Source organism: Acomys minous (assembly GCF_964271855.1).
Source record: "Acomys minous genome assembly, chromosome: 18".
Taxonomy (NCBI): domain Eukaryota; kingdom Metazoa; phylum Chordata; class Mammalia; order Rodentia; family Muridae; genus Acomys; species Acomys minous.
The window spans coordinates 58,203,983-58,224,673 of NC_140501.1; the positions used below are offsets into that span (position 1 = coordinate 58,203,983).

Consider the following 20,691-nt stretch of genomic DNA (forward strand, 5'->3'; position numbering starts at 1 on the left):
GGATTCTATGATGGGATCCTTTCTCAAACTAGACACGAGCCATCCAACCTACTTTGACACTGGCAGAAGCTGCGGGTCCCAACCAGCTGTAGACAATGTTTCATCAGTTGGACAAGCACACAGAGGAGCCACCTGTCACCAAGCTTTACCTTTGGAAGCCTGTCACCCTGAGGAGTAGGGGCAAGAGTATGTCTGCCAGAGTCTAGAAGAGAACGTTGGAGGAGAGCTGTTAGGCAGAATGACCTTCTGTCAGTGAAGCCGAGGTGACAATGGCACACCAGACAAGCCGCAAACATGAACCACGTGATCTCAACTTCTAGGTGCTTTGTTATGGAGTAGCTCTCCCACGGCCCATCCGCCTCCAGAGACACAGGCCGCATGGTCACTACACACTGTCAGCTTCACAGGACTCAGAACCACCAAGAGACATTTTTGTTGTTCGGTTTTCTTTTCTAATTTTAATCAAATCACTGCTAATTCTCTCTCTCTCTCTCTCTCTCTCTCTCTCTCTCTCTCTCTCTCTCTCTCTCTCTCTTGGCTTTTTTTTTTAAGACAAGGTTTCTCTATTATATCTTGGCTGTCCTGGACTCACTTTGTAGACCCGGCTGGCCTCAAACTCACAGTGATCCACCTGCCTCTGCCTTCCGAGAGCTGGGATTAAAGGCGTGCGGCACCACACTCTGCTAATTCATTTTTTTAAACTCTTAAATTTACTGAATTTTAATGTCAGTTTGAGTGTTTGTAGGGGAAACACTATCAGGAACTTCCCCCCAGAATAGAACAGTGATGTTCTTTCCTCCACATGTCCAAACTGAAGGTGAAAACCAAAACTAAACTAAAACGCACCCCCCACAAAGAGCAAAGATAATACAATCACATTCTAGGGGATTTTCTAGTCTTCTCTGTGTGACCTTCAAAAATTAACTCTAGGTCATTAAAATATACATTTTTCCCATTGGCTTTTTTCCTCAAAGATAATAAAACAAAACAACAAACAAACAAAAAACACTTGCCAACCGTCTTTAATCCCAGCACTTGGGAGACAGAGGCAGGTGGATCTCTCTGGTCTACAGAGTGAGTTCCAGGACAACCAGAGCTATACAAACCAACAAAACAAAACATAAAACAAAAAACAAAAACACTTGAAAGGAATTCATAGTCAGCTGCCTGACTTATTTGATGGCATACATGACAGATGAAGGCCAGGGAGGTGACTTGCAGCTCATGTCATCAGGGGATGCTCATCTTCAAGGCATAGCTTTCTTCTAAACAGGAAAATACAATTCCTGTATGAAGGGATCCAGACAACCCCCTCTAAGACGCCAACAGGACAATTCTGGCACCACAGTTGTTCTTCATAGAGCAACAGGGCTCCCATCAAATCGACACATTTCCCTTGTGTAAAGTAGGCTCCCATCCCGTTTCAGAACTTCCACTGACAGGTCATGAGTCAGTCTGAGAAACTACCATGTAGCATCTTGTTCTGGGACGGTAGAGATCGGGACTGCTGTCGAATCACTAATCATACACCCCAACTCTCTTCCTTCTTTGGGGTGCCTCTTCAGTTCTGCAATACAGTCTTCTATGAGAGCCTGACAGTCTCCTTTAAGACTGTCTATGGCATCTCCCCATGGTCTCCACATATATGCCTTACATCCACCAATCGCTGGCTAGATCACTCTCTGTCTACCACAGGGGCCATCTTTAGTTTCAGTTTGACTAGTTCACATAACATGCCGCAACCCAACATTAACAGAGCCATCTCTGCCCCCTCAGACCCAGTACAACTTTGCCAGTGTAATCTTCTTTGCCAGTGCTTATGATATATGCTTATGATGTGATATGGTTATACACTAAGTCACTCTGCCAAATTAACATCCCTGGAGGGGCAGCTCCAGCCTACAACAGGGATGAGCTAGTGTGGTCCGCTCTGTCTCTGGGAGAGAGGCTGAGTAGTGGGACTTCTGCAAGGCTCAGTCCCCATCATCTCCTGATTTCCCTCCTTGTATGCCCACGAGGCTCCATAGCCCTGGTCTCCTGTAGTTCCAAGTATAGGCCAAATCTCTTTGGTGTAGCACCATCACTTCTTGGTGATGTGCCATCTTATTTCTTGGAGAAAGGGGTTTAAGAGATTAAAGAAGCTGATCAGCGTTAAGCTTGCAGGAGTTTGTCATCAGAGGTTTGAAACAAGTCTCCTCTCATCCCTAGGGTGTCCAGTCACGGGAAGAAATACCCACACTCAGAGGCCGTCACACAGCATGTCCCCATGCAATCTTTTATCTGTAGGACAAGCCGGGAGTGGTGGTACACACCTGTAATCCCAGCATGATGGGGAGGCAGAGGCAGACAGATCGCTGTGAGTTCGAGGCCAGCCTGGTCTACAACGAAATTCCAGGACAGTCAAGGCCACACAGAGAAACCCTGCCTCAAAGGGACTACAGATGGGGCAGTTGGGAAGACAGTGGATACAGTACAGACCGTCGACTAAGGGATGTTAATCTTAAATGGATTGTGCCCAGGCTTCCATAAAGTTTCCCAAGCTTTGTGGAGACAAAACAATCCCTGGATACTTAAGGGCTAGGGTATAAGTTCCCCAGCAGTGTGTCTATTTCCTCTGATAGGCGAGACTTCTTAGTTTGGGAAGGGAAGAATGAACTCTATTCTGGTTCATCCAATTGCTGAGGAGTGGGGCAGCTATTTACTTATATGGGTTCAAAGCCATTTGTCCCCCAAAGGTCAGGATCCCTACTTTCACTAGTCCCCAAAGAAACAAAAAAGGGATGGTTGGGGACTCGCTTAAGCTAATCACAGCCAGAGGTTATCTCCGTCCACAAGGGTGCTTGGTGTCAGATTTATCAGTCATCCATCTGGAGTCCTTTATCACAATTTTTGGTCAGTGTGTTGACCTTGGGTGGGTCTTCAAATCCTAGTTGAGCCCCAACAGCTATGGGGACCGTGAGGTGGGGGATGGTGTCTTGGGGGTACCGATGTTTGTTCTGTGGTGTGGACACTGAATTGTGTGTCTAGGAAAAACCGAAGCACTGAGAAGGTAAAATGGCAGGCTCAGGGACCAAGTGGGCTCAGAGAGACATTTTATAGGATTTGAAGGCCCTCTCCTTCCCCAAATCTCTTCCCTTGCCTCTGATTGGTCCTCCTAGTGTCCTCGGTTGGGCAGGCTTTCTTCCTGTAGTCAGTTAGCAGCTGTGGCAGTTGCAAAGGCATCCAGGAACCAGAAGCAACCCTCTTAAAGCCATCCTTGCTTTCCCAAATTTGCCTGAACTCTCTTGATTATCCCACGTTTCTGGTAAAATTAAGACTGATGAAGACACCGGGCCTTGGACCTCTGGGGACACTACAGAGCCTGCTACAGCGCCTCTCCAGATGGCCCTGCAGTTGACTGGCAGGTTGATGACTCCCAGGACATTTCCCAGAACAGAGCTGGCATGTGTGCATGCTTCCGACCTTCGGTCAGATAAGGAGATTAAACAGGGTGGGGTGTGGCTCCTCCTCTGCCAAGCATTGGCACTTGAGCCCATTTTTGTCACCAACAACAACCCGTCTTCCTGCTTTGATTACTCTTGTCAGACTCTACACAGGCTTCCAGGTGCTTCTTCGGGTTGGTATGGAAGGAAACTCAATGGCTACAGCATCCTGGCTGAAGCCAGCCTCGGTGGGCCAGCCACTCTCTCCCATGATCCAGATCTGTATGCACCCATGTGGGGAGGTGAGAGGGGTCAGCATTTCCTGTAGGGACCCAGCATGGCAGATCACTCTAGAGGACATCTCTAGGGCTGATGAGCTTGCAGGAAGCTCCCAGAATCTGAGTACAAGGAGTGTGTCCCAGGTTGAGAGATTCTTCTCTGTCACTGGTCACTTAGTGAGAAGCATGACGAGGGGGCTCCCAGACACCGCTTAAGAGTGAGAAGCTCTGACTCTGACTTTATTTAATTAAGTTATTCAGATTACAACTCAATTGTTATCCCATCACTTGTATCCTCCTGTTCCTCCCCGCCTCCCGCTTTCACCCTATTCCCCTCCCCTAGGTCTAAGACCAAGGGGGACCTCCTCCCCCACTGTATGGTCATAAGCTATCAAGTCTCATCTTGGTAGCCTGCTTATTCTTTCTTTGAGTGCCACCAGGCCTCCCCACCAAGGGGAGGTGGTTAAATATGGGGCACCAGAGTTCATGTCAGAGTCAGTTCCTGCTCTCCACACAACTGTGGAGAATGTCCTGTCCATTGGCTAGATCAGAGTAGGAGTTCCATGTTTACTTGTATTGTCCTTGGGCAGTGCCATAGTCTGCTGACTCTGACTCTGATGTGGGGAGACCATCTAAGTCCGTCAAGTGCTTCCTTTCTTCACATTAGCAACATGCACCAGCAGCTCAGTAGGTCTCAAAAGCAAGCCGTGGCTTGAGCCCATTTCCTTGTGGGCTTGCTGCTTAACTTGCATATGTCTCACTAACGGGTCTCACAGTCACGACGGCAAGGCATGAGTTCAGACCCTCCCTGTCCTCAGCCCATCCGTGTGGAACCTAAACACCCTGGAAAGACCATGCATGTCAGCATCAAGACTTGAATCTGGCTTCTTGGCTGCTGTAGCTGACTATCCAAGAGACTCGGTTAGAGGTCGTAAGAGATGGTAGCCTTTTGTTAAAACACAGGTATGAGCTATCTGAGAACTCTTCAAATTGTCCTAACTTGCATCAACTTCACATTCCACAGAGTTTCTAATATATTCAATTAGAGATCAGCGGAAAGGCGGCCGTCTGGATACAGCTGCCATTCAGGGAACTCTGGTACTCTATAATTACAAACTCCTGTGGTTCAGAGATAGACTGAAAATGCTTAAAACTCTGCCAAGCAGGCGAGACGCAGTGTAATTCAAACATGTTATTTATTCCAAGTTCTGTCAATTTAAGGCTTGTCAGAAAATATTTCCTCAGTGAACACTGAAATCGGAGCAAACTCTCATAGCTGTGGGATCTGGTGACAAGTTTCTTGTCCACATGAGCCATGCTTCTGCTATTTAGAATCCATGAAGAAAGTTTCAAAGTCCAGATTCAAGTCAGAAACAAGAGCATCCACAAAGTCATCGATGGAAGGGCACTTCTGCAGCATGCCTGCAACCAAAGCAACAAGAGGCTCATGTTAGCACCCGGAGGCACCGGGAAGGACAAAGCGCCAAATCCACACTGGGGGACACTGTGGATTCTGAACAGCCCCACCACAAGAAGCCATTTCATAAAGTCATAGGTAGTACGTGTGTTCATGATGTTAAAGCATTTTACTCTTTAAGCAACACCTGGCTTTGAGACTTAGGCCAAATGCTTTCCCCAAGGAAGTCTGTTTCTGTAGATATTACTGTCCACTTGGGATGATGCTTCCAGACTGAATTTTTACATTACCATTGACCAGGATAATCTGGAATTTAAGTTGTTTAGTGATTGGTTGAGTTTCAAGCACATTCTATACACATCAAGTCCAACGAAGTGTTCATTCTCTATGCGGAAGTCTTGCATCTGAGTCCCTCCATATTTCTCTCATCAGCAGAAGGGAAGACTACTCAGATCTGCAGAGACGCAGATGGTCTCAAGAATCCACCCTGAAAGTGAAAGATGCCTCGCGCAGAAGACACACTGATGGATTCTGCTTATGTAAAATTCAGAATGGGTCTGGAGGAAAACAGAGTGGTACAGCTGCCTTAGCAGGAGGCTGGAACAGGGCAGGAGGGAACATTCTACAACGATGGTTCTGCTCTCTATTTGGTGTACATGAGTTAAATTAATTGAATAGAACAATGGAGATGCCTAACATTTTTTTTTACCATTATCCGATACCAAATGGTCAGCCTTGAAAATATACATACAAGTAATACTATACAGACTGAACAGGGTACATTTAGAAATATATATGTATGCATATGTATATATAACAGAGCAAGGAGAGTATATGGGATGTTTTGGAGGGAGGAAAGAGAAAGGGGAAATGGTGTTATTATATTATAATCTCAAAACACATAGCTGGGTGGTGGTGGTGCACACTTTTAATCCCAGCACTTGGGAGGCAGAGGCAGGAGGATCTCTATGAGTTTGAGGCCAGCCTGGTCTACAAAGAAAGTTCCAGGACAGCTAGAGCTGTTATACAGAGAAACCTTGTCTTGAAAAACCAAACCAAACCAAAACAAAACAGAAATCTCAAAAAACAAAAAAATTCTTTTAAGTATTATGAAAAAACAAAACAAAACAAACAACAACAACAAAAAACCACTTAGTTCCAAATGTGTGCCTTTTAGGAGAGAGGCGTAGCAGTGGGAACCTATAAAAGCATCCGTTGTCCATGAATTCGTCTGCGGTGCAGGGTGAGGAGGGCAGAGACTCGGAAGGACAAGCTGAGGTCTGCAGCAGAGTGGCAGGAGATGAGGGGGGAACCTAACCGGGCACAGGAGGAACAGGACATCATGGACAACCAAGGGCCAATATGAGTGGCGGAGCCCAGTCACGTGGGGAGGTCTGGGCTGCAGTCTGCAGTGAGACGAGACTTTGGATCGCAGGGGGGGTTCGGTCCACAGTCAGGACTGCAGCCACTCCACCATGCACTGCACCACCCTGTGAGACACAGGTAGTAAAACAGCTGCCAGTGTATGGAATCTGCTAACGAGGCTGCTGGGGCTGAGAACATGAACAGTATTTTCATTTTGAGCTATGGATTGAAGTGCTTCTACTGTCTTTCCAATTCAGATTTTAATAGCCCCGTCTTGAGGAAACATGGACAGAAAATTATACTTTGTGTAGAAATGAAATACAAAGCACGATTTTCTTTACAGTAAATTAATGAGCATGGATACAAGCAGGATACTGGCTGTCCAGCTGTGCTGTGAGTGCAGGCATGCTGGGCCTCTGATGGCCACCTGAGTGGCATGGTTGCACTCGCCCTCCAGATGCCGCTCCTCCTGATTAGACAGCAAGGCACATGCCTTCCCTTGCTGCCAGTTTTCCTGATGCAGTGCCCATTTGTAGGAAAATGCTTAAACATGGATTTCAATCAATTATTATACAATTTTCTTTTAATACCCGAAACATTTCTATAATTACAAGACTGCTTACTTTGAATTAAATGACTGTAAGTGTCAGAGGGGAAAACTGTTTATTTAGAGCCAACCTACATGGCTAAGTGTGAGCATCCTGTGTCTTTGAAGTGGTTCACTTCAGCTCCACAACCTGCCAGCATAACGTGGCCTGGCCTCCTCCTCGGAACAGAGGTACTCGGGACACCCTGGGCCAAGTGCCCAACCCGCACCATTCCTGCACCTCAAACGGCGACTTGGGAAATAGGAGAGAAATTCAAGCATCTTGATTTTTTCTCAAAAAAATCTTGTGAGAGCTAAATGGTTTGGTGATTTTGTCTTCATGTGACTGTTGAAGATGAAAGTGCAGGAAGGAAGACCCTGGGGCTTGAAGGATCCGGGAACGTAGCTGCTGGGCACACAGCGGCTCTGAACCAGGCTGGGCACACAGCGGCTCTGAACCAGGACCAAATCGAACACTGAAGCATTTGACAAGTATCAACATGATCTGATCCTACATAGAGAATTAAAGACAAACCCAGGGTTTCAGGCAGTTTCACAAATAAGAAAAAGCAACGCTGGCTGCTCCAGCTGTCTGTCCTGGTTAGTGTTTAGTCAACTCAGCACAAGCTGGAGTCCGCAGGGAAGAGGAAACCTCAACTGAAAGACCGCCCCCATCAGACTGGCTTGTAGCTAAGACTGATGTGGGAGGGCCCTGACCACAGGGAGCAGCGTCACCCCTGAAAGGTAGATGGCCGCGAGGCAGGGGTATGACTGGTGAGTAGCGGCCCTCTGCGGCCTCTGCTCCAGTGTCCACTCTGGGCACCTGCCTGACTTCCCTTCCTGAAACCCAGCAAGCTAAAGGGGAAATAAACTTTCCCCCCATGTTTTGTTCAGTGTTCCATCAATAGAAAGCAAGCTAAAACAGTACCTATTTACCTACCTACCTAAACCTCTCTAAGAACTCTTAAGTTTGGAGAAAAAAGTTGTCAAAAGATGTTCCCTTTGTCTTCAAGTCTTATTTTGGAAAAGGTGACAGTAGCTCTGTCGTTCCTCAGGAGACCCAACACAGTTCTCTGTGAAAACCATCATGGGGGATACGGATCTAAACAAATAAGGGCTCTGTTCACAAGTGAAGGAAGAAAGGTACCAATGGCAAGAAAATAAGGTCAAAACTGTGGTCAGACACACACTGCACCTGCCCATTCACAAAAGGACACTGGGGCTCCGGGTCTCATGTACCTGCCCAACTTTGAGGGTCAAGCCAATGAGCTATTAAACACGAATGGCTCGATCTATTTTTCCTCATTTAGCCTGAGAGACAAATTGGCCAACAAAAGACATAAAAGCCAGAACACCTGTGTCCTTGTTGGTCTACTCTCGTACCTTGTTTAACAACCTTGAAAGCCAGGGAAATTATTCTGGGCCTAACTAAATAATCTGTGATATCAAATGGATTCCAGAACTGGCTGTTGAAGCAGGCAGGTTTCCAAAATGCACCATGTGCTGCTCTCTAAGTGACTGTTGACACTGGGCTGCAGAGAGAGAGAGAGTGGAGGCAGAGCCGGCCCAAAGGAGAGTAGGCCCAGCTGGTGCAGAACGGGATTACTAGGGCCTCAAAATGGAGTGTGCACTGTGTGCCAGGCATGACGTTAAGAGTATTAGCCTCCTCTTTTTTTTTTTTAAGTATTTTATTTTTAATTGAAATAGAACTTCACCGTTCCCCCCTTTCCTCCCTCTAGCTCCTCCCAGTCGCCCTCCCTTAAACCCCTCCCACATCCCCCTCCCCAACTCTCAAGTTGCTAGCTCCTTTTTCTTTGATTGTATTTGTTATACATATACATGTCTATCTGCATGCACAAATATATATCAACAGACCCTGCTGAGTCTGGTCTCATTGTGTATATATGGTTTTAAGGCTGATCACCTACCAGAGACAGAGCTCTTGGCCACAGGAGCCATTTAGTTCTCACGGCTGTTGTCCGTTTTCTTGAACCCTGAGAGTTTGATTCTATAACCTGTGTTCTTTAAGCTCTAGGACACGATTTTCATGTTCTCTGATGCTGCTGACAACATCCATCCGCAGAGGCCGTGTTTAGAGTACCAGTATCCTTTATGTGACAACACTTCAACGTGTGGGGAAACCCTGGACACTCTCACAACTTCTTGCTGTTGCACAGGACCCTACACACCAACAACCCCACTGTGCCAGCCAGACTGACCGTTAGGTCTGGGCAACCACACTGCTGCCCCAGCAGCACACTAGGAGCAGTCAGCTGTGACTACCTCAGAGGAGACAGAGACAGAAAAAACTGGTTTGTGCTGGCAGAGCAGCAGCCTGGTAGTGGCCACTATGGTTCTGCCCAGCCAGTGTGTGACTGGAACACTCAGGACACTAGGATAGACACGCCGTCCACGACCCAAGGCCTCGTCCCATCAGGGTACTTGCTGAATGCCAGTTTGTGCCTGGGACTGTCTTGTACATACACAGTGAGGAGAATGCCTCCTAGTCCTGAGCGTCTGGGTATTTTCTGGATGGCGTCACATATCTGTGACGAGTCCTTACAACAGAAGCCTTAGGTGCTTGGGGCGATGCTGCCTACATATGTGTCTGTACCTCACCAAAAAGAGTCCTTATTCACTGCAGGACAAGGTAGATAGCGCATGTCCAAGCACAAGCACATGCCCAGTGACTGTACAGTACAGTAAATATGCATCTAGCCAGACCTTTAAGACACCACCACAGTTGTGCCTGCACTCTCTAGGCCCTGAATACCGTCCCGGCTGCACAGCTAATGCTGCACTTTGCAAACATGGCTGAAAGCAGCTGCCTGGCAGTTGGCATGTGCTTACTTCTAAAGCAGCCAACCCTGCAGAGACAGAGCCTTGTTCTGGCTCCTTTACTAAGTGCCTGGGGTGAAATGGTTTGTGTACGGGTTAGAGAATGCAGGGGATTACCGGCAATTAAAAACATTAGAATTTGCTTAAGCCTTGAAAGAGAAGTTAAAGAGTTACATCTCTCCTTTGAATCTAGTTCATAGATTGTTCAACACCAAAGATGTCCAATAAAATAAATGTGTGGTTGTGTTTGATAGAAGTTTAGTGAGAGACAAAGGAGGATCAATGAAGAAACTATAAAGAGAACTTTGTAAGGGGTTTTCCATCCCTTACATGTTTGTTCAGTTTTGATATTTATGCCAGAGCACCCAATGTGAACTAAAGACTAACTACCTATTGTTTATTAGGAAGACATTATATATAAAAATTCTGAGACTCTTACAGAAATAGTGGTTCAAAAAGTTGAGACCAACCTCACTGCTGTCAATCTGGGAACCTGTTAAAGTTGTAATTAATTATTACTTTTTCTTTTTGTAGTGCTGGACAGGTTGAATCTAGGACCTGAGGCATACATGAGTTACATGCCTAGCAAATGCTCGGTCCCAGGCCCCCAGGCCCCGCATCAAAGGTAGGGTGTCCCCGGACCTGCAGACTGATCAAGTACAGCATGGCTAGCCCAGGGACCAGAAGGCGCCATTAAACTTGAAAACGAGATGCAGCTTCTTCAGGTGGCACGGAAGACGCACATCATCTATTTAACAACTGACCCTTTTTATTTGGCTTTTCTGGGTCTTGGCTTTGTTTGCTTGTTTGGTTTGGTTTTGGTTTTATTGATATAGGGTTTCCCCGTGTAGCCTTGACTGTCCTGGACTCCCTTTGTAGACCAGGCTAGTCTTGAACTCAAATGGATTAAAGGTGTATGCCACCACACCCGGATTACATCATCTATTCAAAACCACGAGACAGTTTCCCAAGTACAACAGGAAACAATCATAATCAGGGGAAAAAACTACAGTTGTTTGAGTCATCAAATGCCAAGTTCCCATAGCAAGGACAAGCAAGGTAGCTGAAAATGCACCTAAAATGGTCTAATGGATTTCTGTGAAAATGCCTGAAAATATGTAGGGGCTGGAAAAAGCAGCACGGGGAGCACTGGGAGAGCTGTAGGCTGCGCAGACACTGGCTTTGTGTGAGGCCATAGCACGTGCTCATACTTAAAAGACGAGGAAGGCGGAGCTAGTGCAAGGAGCAGCAGCAGCAGGGTGGAGAGCAGTGCTCGGGTGACTCTGCACAGCAGCTCAGAAGCCTTCGTGGGTGGCTCTCTCCTGTGCCCACTCGCTTGTTCTGTGTCTGAGAACCACAAACAAACCTCAATCCATCAGAAGTCAGGAGTCACTGCCTCCTGGGGATGCCCTGCTGGTGAGCACAGACCCTGGGGGCATGTGGCGGGGCCATGGCTCTCCATGACTGATGCTCAGTAGAGAGTGGGTAGCCACTGCGTAGGAGCCAGTGCCTCCAGAATTGGTGTCTCTGTGTCTGTCTGTCTGTCTCTCAGAACACCAAGCTCCTCGCACCCGTCCCCTTCCCATGGGCTTCCAGAAGGAGCCTGAGCTGAGAAGGGGGCTGAGGATGCCTAGAGCTAACTAACCCATCTGGGTTGCCCTGGGCGTCCCTGAGAACACTGCAGGTCCTCCGCTCCTTCCCAGGCCTGTTCTCACTTCTCCTCTTCTCCTCTAGCTTCTTCTGCATGGTTCCCCAAACACCTAGTTTTCCTTAGAAAGTCAGAGTTGCCTCTTTCGCAATGAGCTCCAGCTAATAAAAAAGGTCAGTTCACAGGCTATTTACAAGAGCTGATGAGGTCTAGGTGGCTTGGAGAGCTTCCGGGACAACTGCTCATATCCATGGTCTGCATAGAGGAAGACAGTGTTCATTCGAATGGTGCTGCCTTTCTGTGAGTGGGAAGGTCCAGGTCACAGGCAAGCAGTTCTTTCTAAAGGCTAACTTTTGTTCTCTAGCCTCCCTGTGGGGACATGGGACAAGTCTGGTCAAGGCAGGGAGATAGTGGCCAGAGAGTAGTGGAGATGGCTACACTTAGTCCAGAAAGACTTGGGGTGGGGCTGTCTCCACAAACTGTGGGTCCTCCTATAACTGGCTCTTTGCTTATAAAGCCAGGCAGGGGCCTTTTCTATTTGTGGGCTTTGCAGAGGCAGGAGTGTTTGGGGTGGATGTGCATTCCCAGGAGACAGAGGCCCTGGAGCTCTGTATCTAGAGGACAAACAGATGACGGCTGATACCAATCAGGAGAGCCAGTGTTCAGAGGCCAAGCCCGCCAGCACAAACAGCCCTCTGCACCTTTACAACTAACAGCTGACGGAGCACTTCTGCTGCAGCTAATTAAATTCCATCAGACCAGTTCCTACTTAAGCTGTCACTTATTTAGGGACAAACCAGGGAACTGATAGGAGCCTCAAGCTCCAAAAGGAAATGACCTGTCCCCCTCTCAGGCCAGCAGGCTAGTTATGAAAATCAACACAGGAGATGGGGCAGGGGTGGGGCACGCCTTTAATCCCAGCACTTGGGAGGTAGAGGTAGGAGGATCTTTTGAGTTTGAGACCAGCTTGGTCTACAGAGTGGGTTCCAGGACAGCCAAGGCTACAAAGAGAAGCCCTGTCTCCAAAAAACAAAACAAAACAAACCAGACCAAGAATCACAAAAGAAAATCCACCCAGGAACCACCTACAGCGGTGCTGTGCAGGCTTGAACGTGGGCTCAATAGCACATTATGTGGGGGCACAAGGCAGTCTGTACCTTAGGAGGTCAGTCTAATTCTCCTCTTCTGACTTATGTGGGTATCTTCCTTTGACGCACATGGAAGGGGAGCAAAGGAAAAATATCTTCTTTTTCTAAATATACTTTGCAGATCTCTAAGCAAAGCAACGAATTATGACAGTAGAGTGAACATCTAGTGAGCCTTGTGTAATAAACTGGGTTAGGGCCTCTGGACCAGGAGCCTAATGACCCTAAGCCTCTACCCTGCTAGAAGCAATCCAAGGAAAAGCAAAAATGCTGTGGTTTAATAGCCTTAAAGTTTATGACATTGGTTTAAGGTCACCTACTTTGCTAGACCGTCAGACAGATTAAATAAGGTTGTGTCTAACGCAGGGAAACACTTAGCACCTGGTACCAGGGTCAGCCTTAGCCACAGTGTCTGAACACATACTGCCCAGCTCGAGAGCTGACTGATGAGGCTGCTTACTATTTCTGCATAAGATGAATTCTAGGACACTGCTCTGTGATTAACTATTTAGGTTATTACCACAAAACTCACAATCACAAGCCAATTACATAGCTCATGAATCACTGCTCTACTTTTTCTGCTTCTTGCCATCTGCTTAAAAAACAAAACAGAACAGATAGCTAACTGCTTAATAAAGCAAACAAAGATGTTATTAAAACCACCCCACTTGCTGACCTGATCTGGCTATAATGAGGTTTCTTAAGAACACATTACTGGGGTGATGGGAAAACTCTGGGGATGGACACTGGGGACAACTACATGCTCTTGTAAATGCAAGTGCTTCTGAAAAGTATACTGCAATGGTTAAAATGGTAGGTTGAGGCTGGGCAGATGGCTCAGATGCAAACACAAGGACGCACGCACAGATCCTCAGCACACACAAAAGCCTGGAGCAGACACAGGTGGATCCCTGGAGCTCACTGGCTTGCCTGCCTTTCTGAACTGCTGAATTTCCGGTTTAGTGAGAGATCCTGTCTCAAAAAATGAGATGGCCGGAGACTGAGGAAGACACCTAATATTGGCCTCTGGCCCCTGCTTATGTGTGCACCCACCCCACAAACATACACAGCAGATTTTATATTATGTATACTTGGCCACAGTTGAACCAAAAGAGATCAAAAGTGCTACGATGCAGCATGTGGCTCATCCGATGTGGTGGTCTGGGCTGAAATGCCAACCCGACATTCTCAGAGAAGCAGATTCCCTTTAAAAGACTCAGGAATTGACAAGGAGGTCTGAAATCCACCCTCAACACCATGACTAATTCTAAAAATCCTCTGTAAGAGTTAATGGCTATTTTTTATGCCAAAATAATTATATGTGCCAAACTCAGTTCAGACCAATTGGGAACTACAGCTACAAAGGCTGCCTGACGCCTGAAAGATGTTTAGTGACTTTTATGAGATTGGAATCCCCATTCCAAGTCTGTCTCTCCCAAGCCCGGGGCAACTGTGTGGCTCACCTTCCCCACTTTGAAGTTCTTCCTTGCTACAAGGCGGTGGCTACCCACACCTTGGCTGAAGGTGGATCCCCACTATCTACCATCAGATCCTGAGGAAACCACATCATCACCAGCAAGTCAACTGCCAGCAAGCCAAGCTCCTCTCTTCCTTGGAACTGAAGAGCTGGCCTGCTCCCTAAGCTGCATGAGCATCTGTGGCTGTTCAAACAGGCTGCATCCTGCAGTTACGGCTGCATTCAGCAGCGCCTCGGACCTTCTCTCAAGAGCAGCAGGGCCAGCCAGTACAGCCCCGCATGCGTGCTGCATGCACACTAGTTGGGCCTCATTTCATCATTAGGCAGAATAATTCTACTCACAATTACATTTCTGGGTTACAAAACATTTTGCCTTTTGAACCTCAATGTCCTCCTGAGGCCAACATGCCCACACATTAAATAAAGACACACCACACCCTCTTAAAACCTCAGCGCCTCGACAAAGCTGAGGTCTCAGCCTTGAGAACACAGGGGCTCTCTCTCATTTTTTCCTCCCACAAAGTCCTCAGCTATGCTGGGTGAATATCTGAATAAGCAAAAATAAAGGATTCTACTCACTCACCTTTTGTGCTGGGCTGCCCTCTACGCTTATTATTGAAACTATGTCATAGTTCCAGTGTTCCCAGCTCTAGACCTGGTGTCGTGACTTGTATCTTTACTTACTTCTAGTTAAATGTTGAGGCTCCTGCCAATGAACATGCTCTGAGAACTGCATCCTGCATCCACACTGGTCAGGTCTGGTTTTACTGTGAGGTCCATTTCCTCATAGATCAGGCAAGAGAGCTGTATCGTTTCTAGCTTGTGTCTCACCCTGCAGGCTGGTCTCTATAGTCTCTTACTTAGAGAGCCTCAACAGAATCTTCTTCAGCTTCTGTGTATTTCTGATGATGCAACTCAATCACCAAAAGTTACAAGGGAACGAGGGAAAAAACACAGCAGAACATGCTGGCAACTGCTTCCCAGGCGAGGGCTGCCTGGTATAACCTGGAAAAGACCCTGAAGGAATTACCAGCCCACGCGAGTGAGTCAGAGCCCCAGTCGACACTCAAGTTCTGTCCTTACTCCTGGGTGACCTCAGGCAAGTGAATTACTAAGCACCCTGGATTGTTCAAAGGATTAAACAACACATGCAATGCACGTATCATTCAGCACCCCGAGACCCTGAACACAGCTTTAGCTGTAGCTGTTGCTGCTGTGCTCATCACCTTTACTACTTTTCTAACTCTCTCCTACACATTAAACTCTAAAAACATTTGTAAGATCCAACAGAAAGCATTAATGCTTAGAAAATCAGTTTATAAGGGTATTTATTATTTTAATGGAAATCTCATGTTAGTGTGAAATGTGTATGCATGATGCCAATTGCACAATCTAAATTCATTACCATTAATGTTACGCCACACCCAGAAAGGTTTCCTTTTAGATATTTGAAAGACTTGTACACTCGAGGACAGTCTGTGGTGACAGTTGAAGGACATTCTCCTGTTCTGATGTTCCTTGGCAACATTTCCAACAGGACATGGCTAAGAAATGTTATTTTCAATTATTTTTTACAATTATTTTTCATTTTTACAATTACTTTTAATTATGTGTATGTGTGTGGATCTACATGTGTGGGCACATAGGTTCAGGTGCCAGAGGTGTAAGGACTCCCTGAGCTGGAGTTACAGGCAGCTGAGGCCACCTGACATGAGGGCTGGTCATCAGACTTAGGCACTCCCCAGCACCAGCCCATTCAGAAGCTTACGGTCTCAAGAGTATTGGGCAAGAAGCCTGGGACTCCAATCAGAGCTCCAGGCAAGTGACACTTGCTTCTCTAATGTGTTTTACGGCTACTGTCCATACGCATACACATGTTAAGAATGACATCAGGAGCTGGGCGGGCGGTGGTGGCACACACCCGTAATCCCAGCACTCTGGGAGGCAGGGGCAGGCGGATCCCTCTGAGTTCAAGGCCAGCCTGGTCTGCAGTGTGAGTCCAGGACAGCCAGGGCTACACAGAGAGATTCTGTCTCAAAATCCAAAAGAATAATAACCAAAAACAACAGCAAAACACAACCAACCAAACAAAGTTCTACAGCACCTTTAATCCTAGTACTCTGGAGGCAGCGGCAAGTGGATCTCTGTGAGAGAGAGACCCTGTTTCAACCACTCCCCACACAGAAGCATCATGGGGCTAGAGAGATCCCCAGCACCTATGTAGAACGTGGGTGTGGGGGCACGTGCTGGCAACCCCAGCACTGGACAGACGGGCACTGGACGGATTCCTGGCCTTGGCAGCCACCACTTTGGCTGATTCAGTGAAAACCCTTTCTCCAAAAGTGAGCTGGAAATGTGATGAAGGAAGATACCTGACAATGACCTCTGGCAAACCCTTCATTTGTACCCTCACACTCTTTTGCACACTCACAAATATGTATACCTACACACACACACACACACACACACACACACACACACACACACACACAGAACATCATATGTGAAAACTATTGTTAATGTTTTATGATGTTCCTATTAAGTAATCAAAGCACAGAAATATATTATCTATGTGCTATTTTGAAAATGTATACAGTGCATCTAACCATGTTTTAAACAATGCTTTCACTATTACTGTGTGTGTGTGTGTGTGTGTGTGTGTGTGTGTGTGTGCGCGTGCGCACCATGGCACACGTGCTACGGTCAGAGGACAACTGTGTGACATTGGTTGTGCCATCTACCAAACCTATACATATGGGTATATATTTGTGAGGGAGAATTTCAGGCTGTAGCCTCAGCTGGCCTTGAATGTGCAACCCTTCTGCTTCAGCCTCGAGTGCTGGGATGATAGATGCAGACTGTAATGTCTAGCACTTACACTCTTTACAGAGGATATAATAAAAATAATAGAATCGGAAAAATATTTTTCCGATTGAGTCTGCTTGTCAGAAGCTATTAATTTAATAGCAGTAGCTCAGTTCTGAAATAAAACTAAACCCTAGACACACTTGTGTTATATGACATAAATAGAAGGCTTGAGCAAGTTTAAATATCAACTAGAACATGAGCGTTTACTATAATTCAGAAGAAACTATCAAAGGAGGCACCAACCACTAAAAATAGCAAGTGACAAATAAGCTGAAGAAGTCAGGAGTGAGGGTGCAGAGGGGTGCAGAGGCAGCCAATGCTGGGACCACTCCACACGCAAGGCAAGCCAAGTGCCACTGACTGTACTACTGACCAGCCCTGATGGATGAGGGCAGCGCCCTGACTTCATCACACCTGCTTCCGTAAGCGAGGCAGAGCCAGGATGCTGTGCGCAGCACACTCTGATTCTGTCTAAGCCGTCCTGCAGAACAATCCTGCTTCTGAAGTGCTGCTGAAAACAGAGCGCAGGGGATCTGAAGCCTGTAAACCCAGTTATGTTAGTAAATATGTTTTTGTTTTAAGCCCAAGTGTGGGATTTTAGTTTGGGCTTCAGTTTGTTCCATGGGAGGCATGGTCTTTGCCAGCTGGTAACGGCCTGTCTCCTGAGGCACAGAGAGGGGCATGGTCTAGGACTCTGAGGAAGATAAATAGTGGTGGTATGAGGTGTGTACAATTTGGAGAGACCAGAGACCAGTGTCGGGGGACAGAGCCGCTCAGAGGAGACTGCTTGCTGTGCTTGCTATTGAACCCAAGTGACCCTAAACAGCCGGAAGAAGTAAAGGGCCTGTGCTCCCTCTCCCCACTAACATTCTTTCTCATACCATGAATTAAGGGGTTGGTGGAAAGGAGGCAGAGGCTTCAATGCTCCAAATAAAATAGAGTTTGAAAAATAAGCATCCACGAAAGTCACTTAGGCGGCAGCTTCCACTGCCTGGGATGTAGTCAGAGGTGCTTGACTGTGCTACAGAGGGCAGCAGCAGTGATCAGCCTGTGAGTCTGTGGTCTTCGCTGTGTCTCTAGAGCTATTTTATAATCAATACTGCCTCACTCTGTGGGCACAAGCTCTACATCGAAATACATACCCCAGTTTACAGAGGATTTACAGGTGAGGAGTTTGAATTCTAGTTGGGCAAAATGGCACACTCATGTAGTCCCATGTAGGAAGATAGCTTGGACTCACAAGTTCAGAACCATCTTGGGGAACATTTTGCAATTCCAGTTTAAAGTGAATGAAGTTAAAATTCTGCCTATTTAGCCGGGTGGTGGTGGCATACACCTTCAATCCCAGCACTTGGGAGGCAAAGGCAGGTGGATCGCTGTGAGTTCAAGGCCAGCCTGGTCTACAAAGTGAGTCCAGGACAGCCAAGGTGACATAGAGAAACCCTGTCTCAAAAAAAAAAAAATCAAAACAAAACAAAAATCTGCCTATTTAAAAGTTACTCTCCCAGAGGATTTTCCTAGCAAAACAGATGTTGGTTGAGTGTGTAAGTGCAGAGCATTGGCACACTTGCCTACCAAGTGCAAGGCCCTAGGTTCAATTCTCAGCAGTGAGCTGCATATGCTGGCTCACACCTGCAGTCCCAGCCCTTGAGAGGTTGAGGAAGGAGGCCCTTCAAGAGCGCAGGCCAGCCTGAGCTACGGAGTGAGGCTGTCTCAATAAATAAATAGCTACTCTTGGTTGTGACTCAGGGTCCCCTAGCTATTCCTGGTGGCCGTTCTGAATTCTACCAGTCTCCATTCCTTTGTTACTCTACAAGGCACAAAACTACCTACCACCGCTGCCACACCAGGCTGCGACGCAGACAGGGGACCTTCACCTTCCTTCCTGTCCTCCATTTTGGTGTCTCCGTACTTACCTCACTCTTGCCGCAGCCTGCCTGCCTGAGGCTTCCCAGCTACCTCCATTCCCCTGGGACTTCAGCTCTTCTTGGTCCATACCCAAGGTCCCCGGTTCTTTCCTGCTGCCTCTCTCAGTCTTTCCTTCCAGCACATCTTCATTCCTTTGTGGTTTTTCTCAATGTCCTGCTCTCTACCAGGACCCCACACCCACCCTTGGCATAGACCTAGGGACGCCACACTCACCCTTGGCGTAGACCCAGGGACCCCACACCCACCCTTAGTGTAGACCCAGGGACCCCACACCCACCCTTGGCATAGACCCAGAGACCCCACACCTACCCTTGGTGTAGACCCAGAGACCCCACACCCACCCTTGGCGTAGACCTTGGGACCCTACACCACCACACTTGGTTGGGACTCAGAGACCCCACAGCCACCACACTTGGCTGGGCTTCAGAGTGGGCAATGACAACTAAAGAACAGAACTCCCACCCAACAAAAATAAGACTAGACATTTATACCAAGAAACACTTCAAATATCATAATTCCAGATGCCTAGACCCCAGCACAAAAATCACAAATATGAACAACCATAACAATATGCCTCCTCCAGAAACCAGAAACCTACTGTAATAGGTGGTGAAAAAAACAATTTAGCTAGAACATAAGACAAGGACTTCAAAACAGCGATTATAAATATGTTCAAGGACCTTAAAGAAAACATGAATAAAAGCTTTCTTTAATGAAGACTGTGAAAACACAATCAAGTGGAATACAAAAATATTTCAAGATGTGAACGTAGAATTAACAAAACAATGAAAATCACTACAGAAAATCCAAGCTGAAATAAAACTGGAAATGAAAAACTCAGCATGTCAAACAAAACCCTCAGAGGCAAGCCTCACCAACACAGCAGAAGGAGTGGAAGAGAGACACTAGGTACTGAATGAAGATCAGATAGAATACCTCAGAAAATTCCTAACCTAAAAAATATCCCATCACAAAATATGCAGAAAATCTGGGACACTATGAGGATACCCAAGATACAAATAATAGGAATAAAGGAAGGAGAAGAAACTCAGGCCAAAAGCACAGAAAATATTTTTTAACAAAATCATAGAAGAAAATCCTCCAATCTGATGGAGATGCCCATCAAGGTATAAGAAGCATACAGAACAACAACCAGACAGGACCAGAAAAGAACCCCTCCTGCAGGATGCATAAAAATCAAAACACTAAACTTACACAACAGAGAAAGAATTGCAAAAGTTGCAAGGAAAAAGGACCAAGTAAAGGCAGGCCCATTCAAACATTGCCCGACTTTGCAATGAAACAGTGGTTCTCAATGAGCTGGGACCCCCTGGGGTATCAAATGACCTTTTCCAGGGGTCTTAGGCAAACCCTGGAAAATGCAGATATTTACATTACAACTCATAACAGCAGCAAAATTACAGTTATGGAGTAGCAACAAAGATAACTGGGTTACCACAACATGAGGAACTGTATTAAAAGGCCAAAGCGTTAGGAAGGTTGAGAACCGCTGCAGTGGAGACTCTGAAAGCCACAAGGGCATGGACAGATGTTCTACAAACTTTAAGAGACCACAGGTAATAACTCAAGCTACTATACTCAGCAAAACTATCATCACGGTAGACAAAAAATTCTACAATAAAACCAAATTTAGCAATTTCTATCTACCAGTTCTACAGAAGACATTAGAAGGAAAACTCAGTCTGAAGAAAAGATGA

The 20,691-nt window shown here is 46.6% G+C and overlaps 1 protein-coding gene across 1 annotated transcript in view; it reads right to left on the bottom strand.

Annotated features, from left to right (window-relative positions):
- Positions 1 to 4,877: 4,877 nt before the first annotated feature.
- The window catches only part of MIPEP (mitochondrial intermediate peptidase), a 125,727-nt gene continuing 109,913 nt past the window's right edge, over positions 4,878 to 20,691 (bottom strand). The window contains exon 19 of the mRNA XM_084767579.1: positions 4,878 to 5,122. Coding sequence (XP_084623705.1) covers positions 5,025 to 5,122 — 98 coding nt within the window. The 3' untranslated portion in view covers positions 4,878 to 5,024. The remainder of the gene's footprint in view (positions 5,123 to 20,691) is intronic.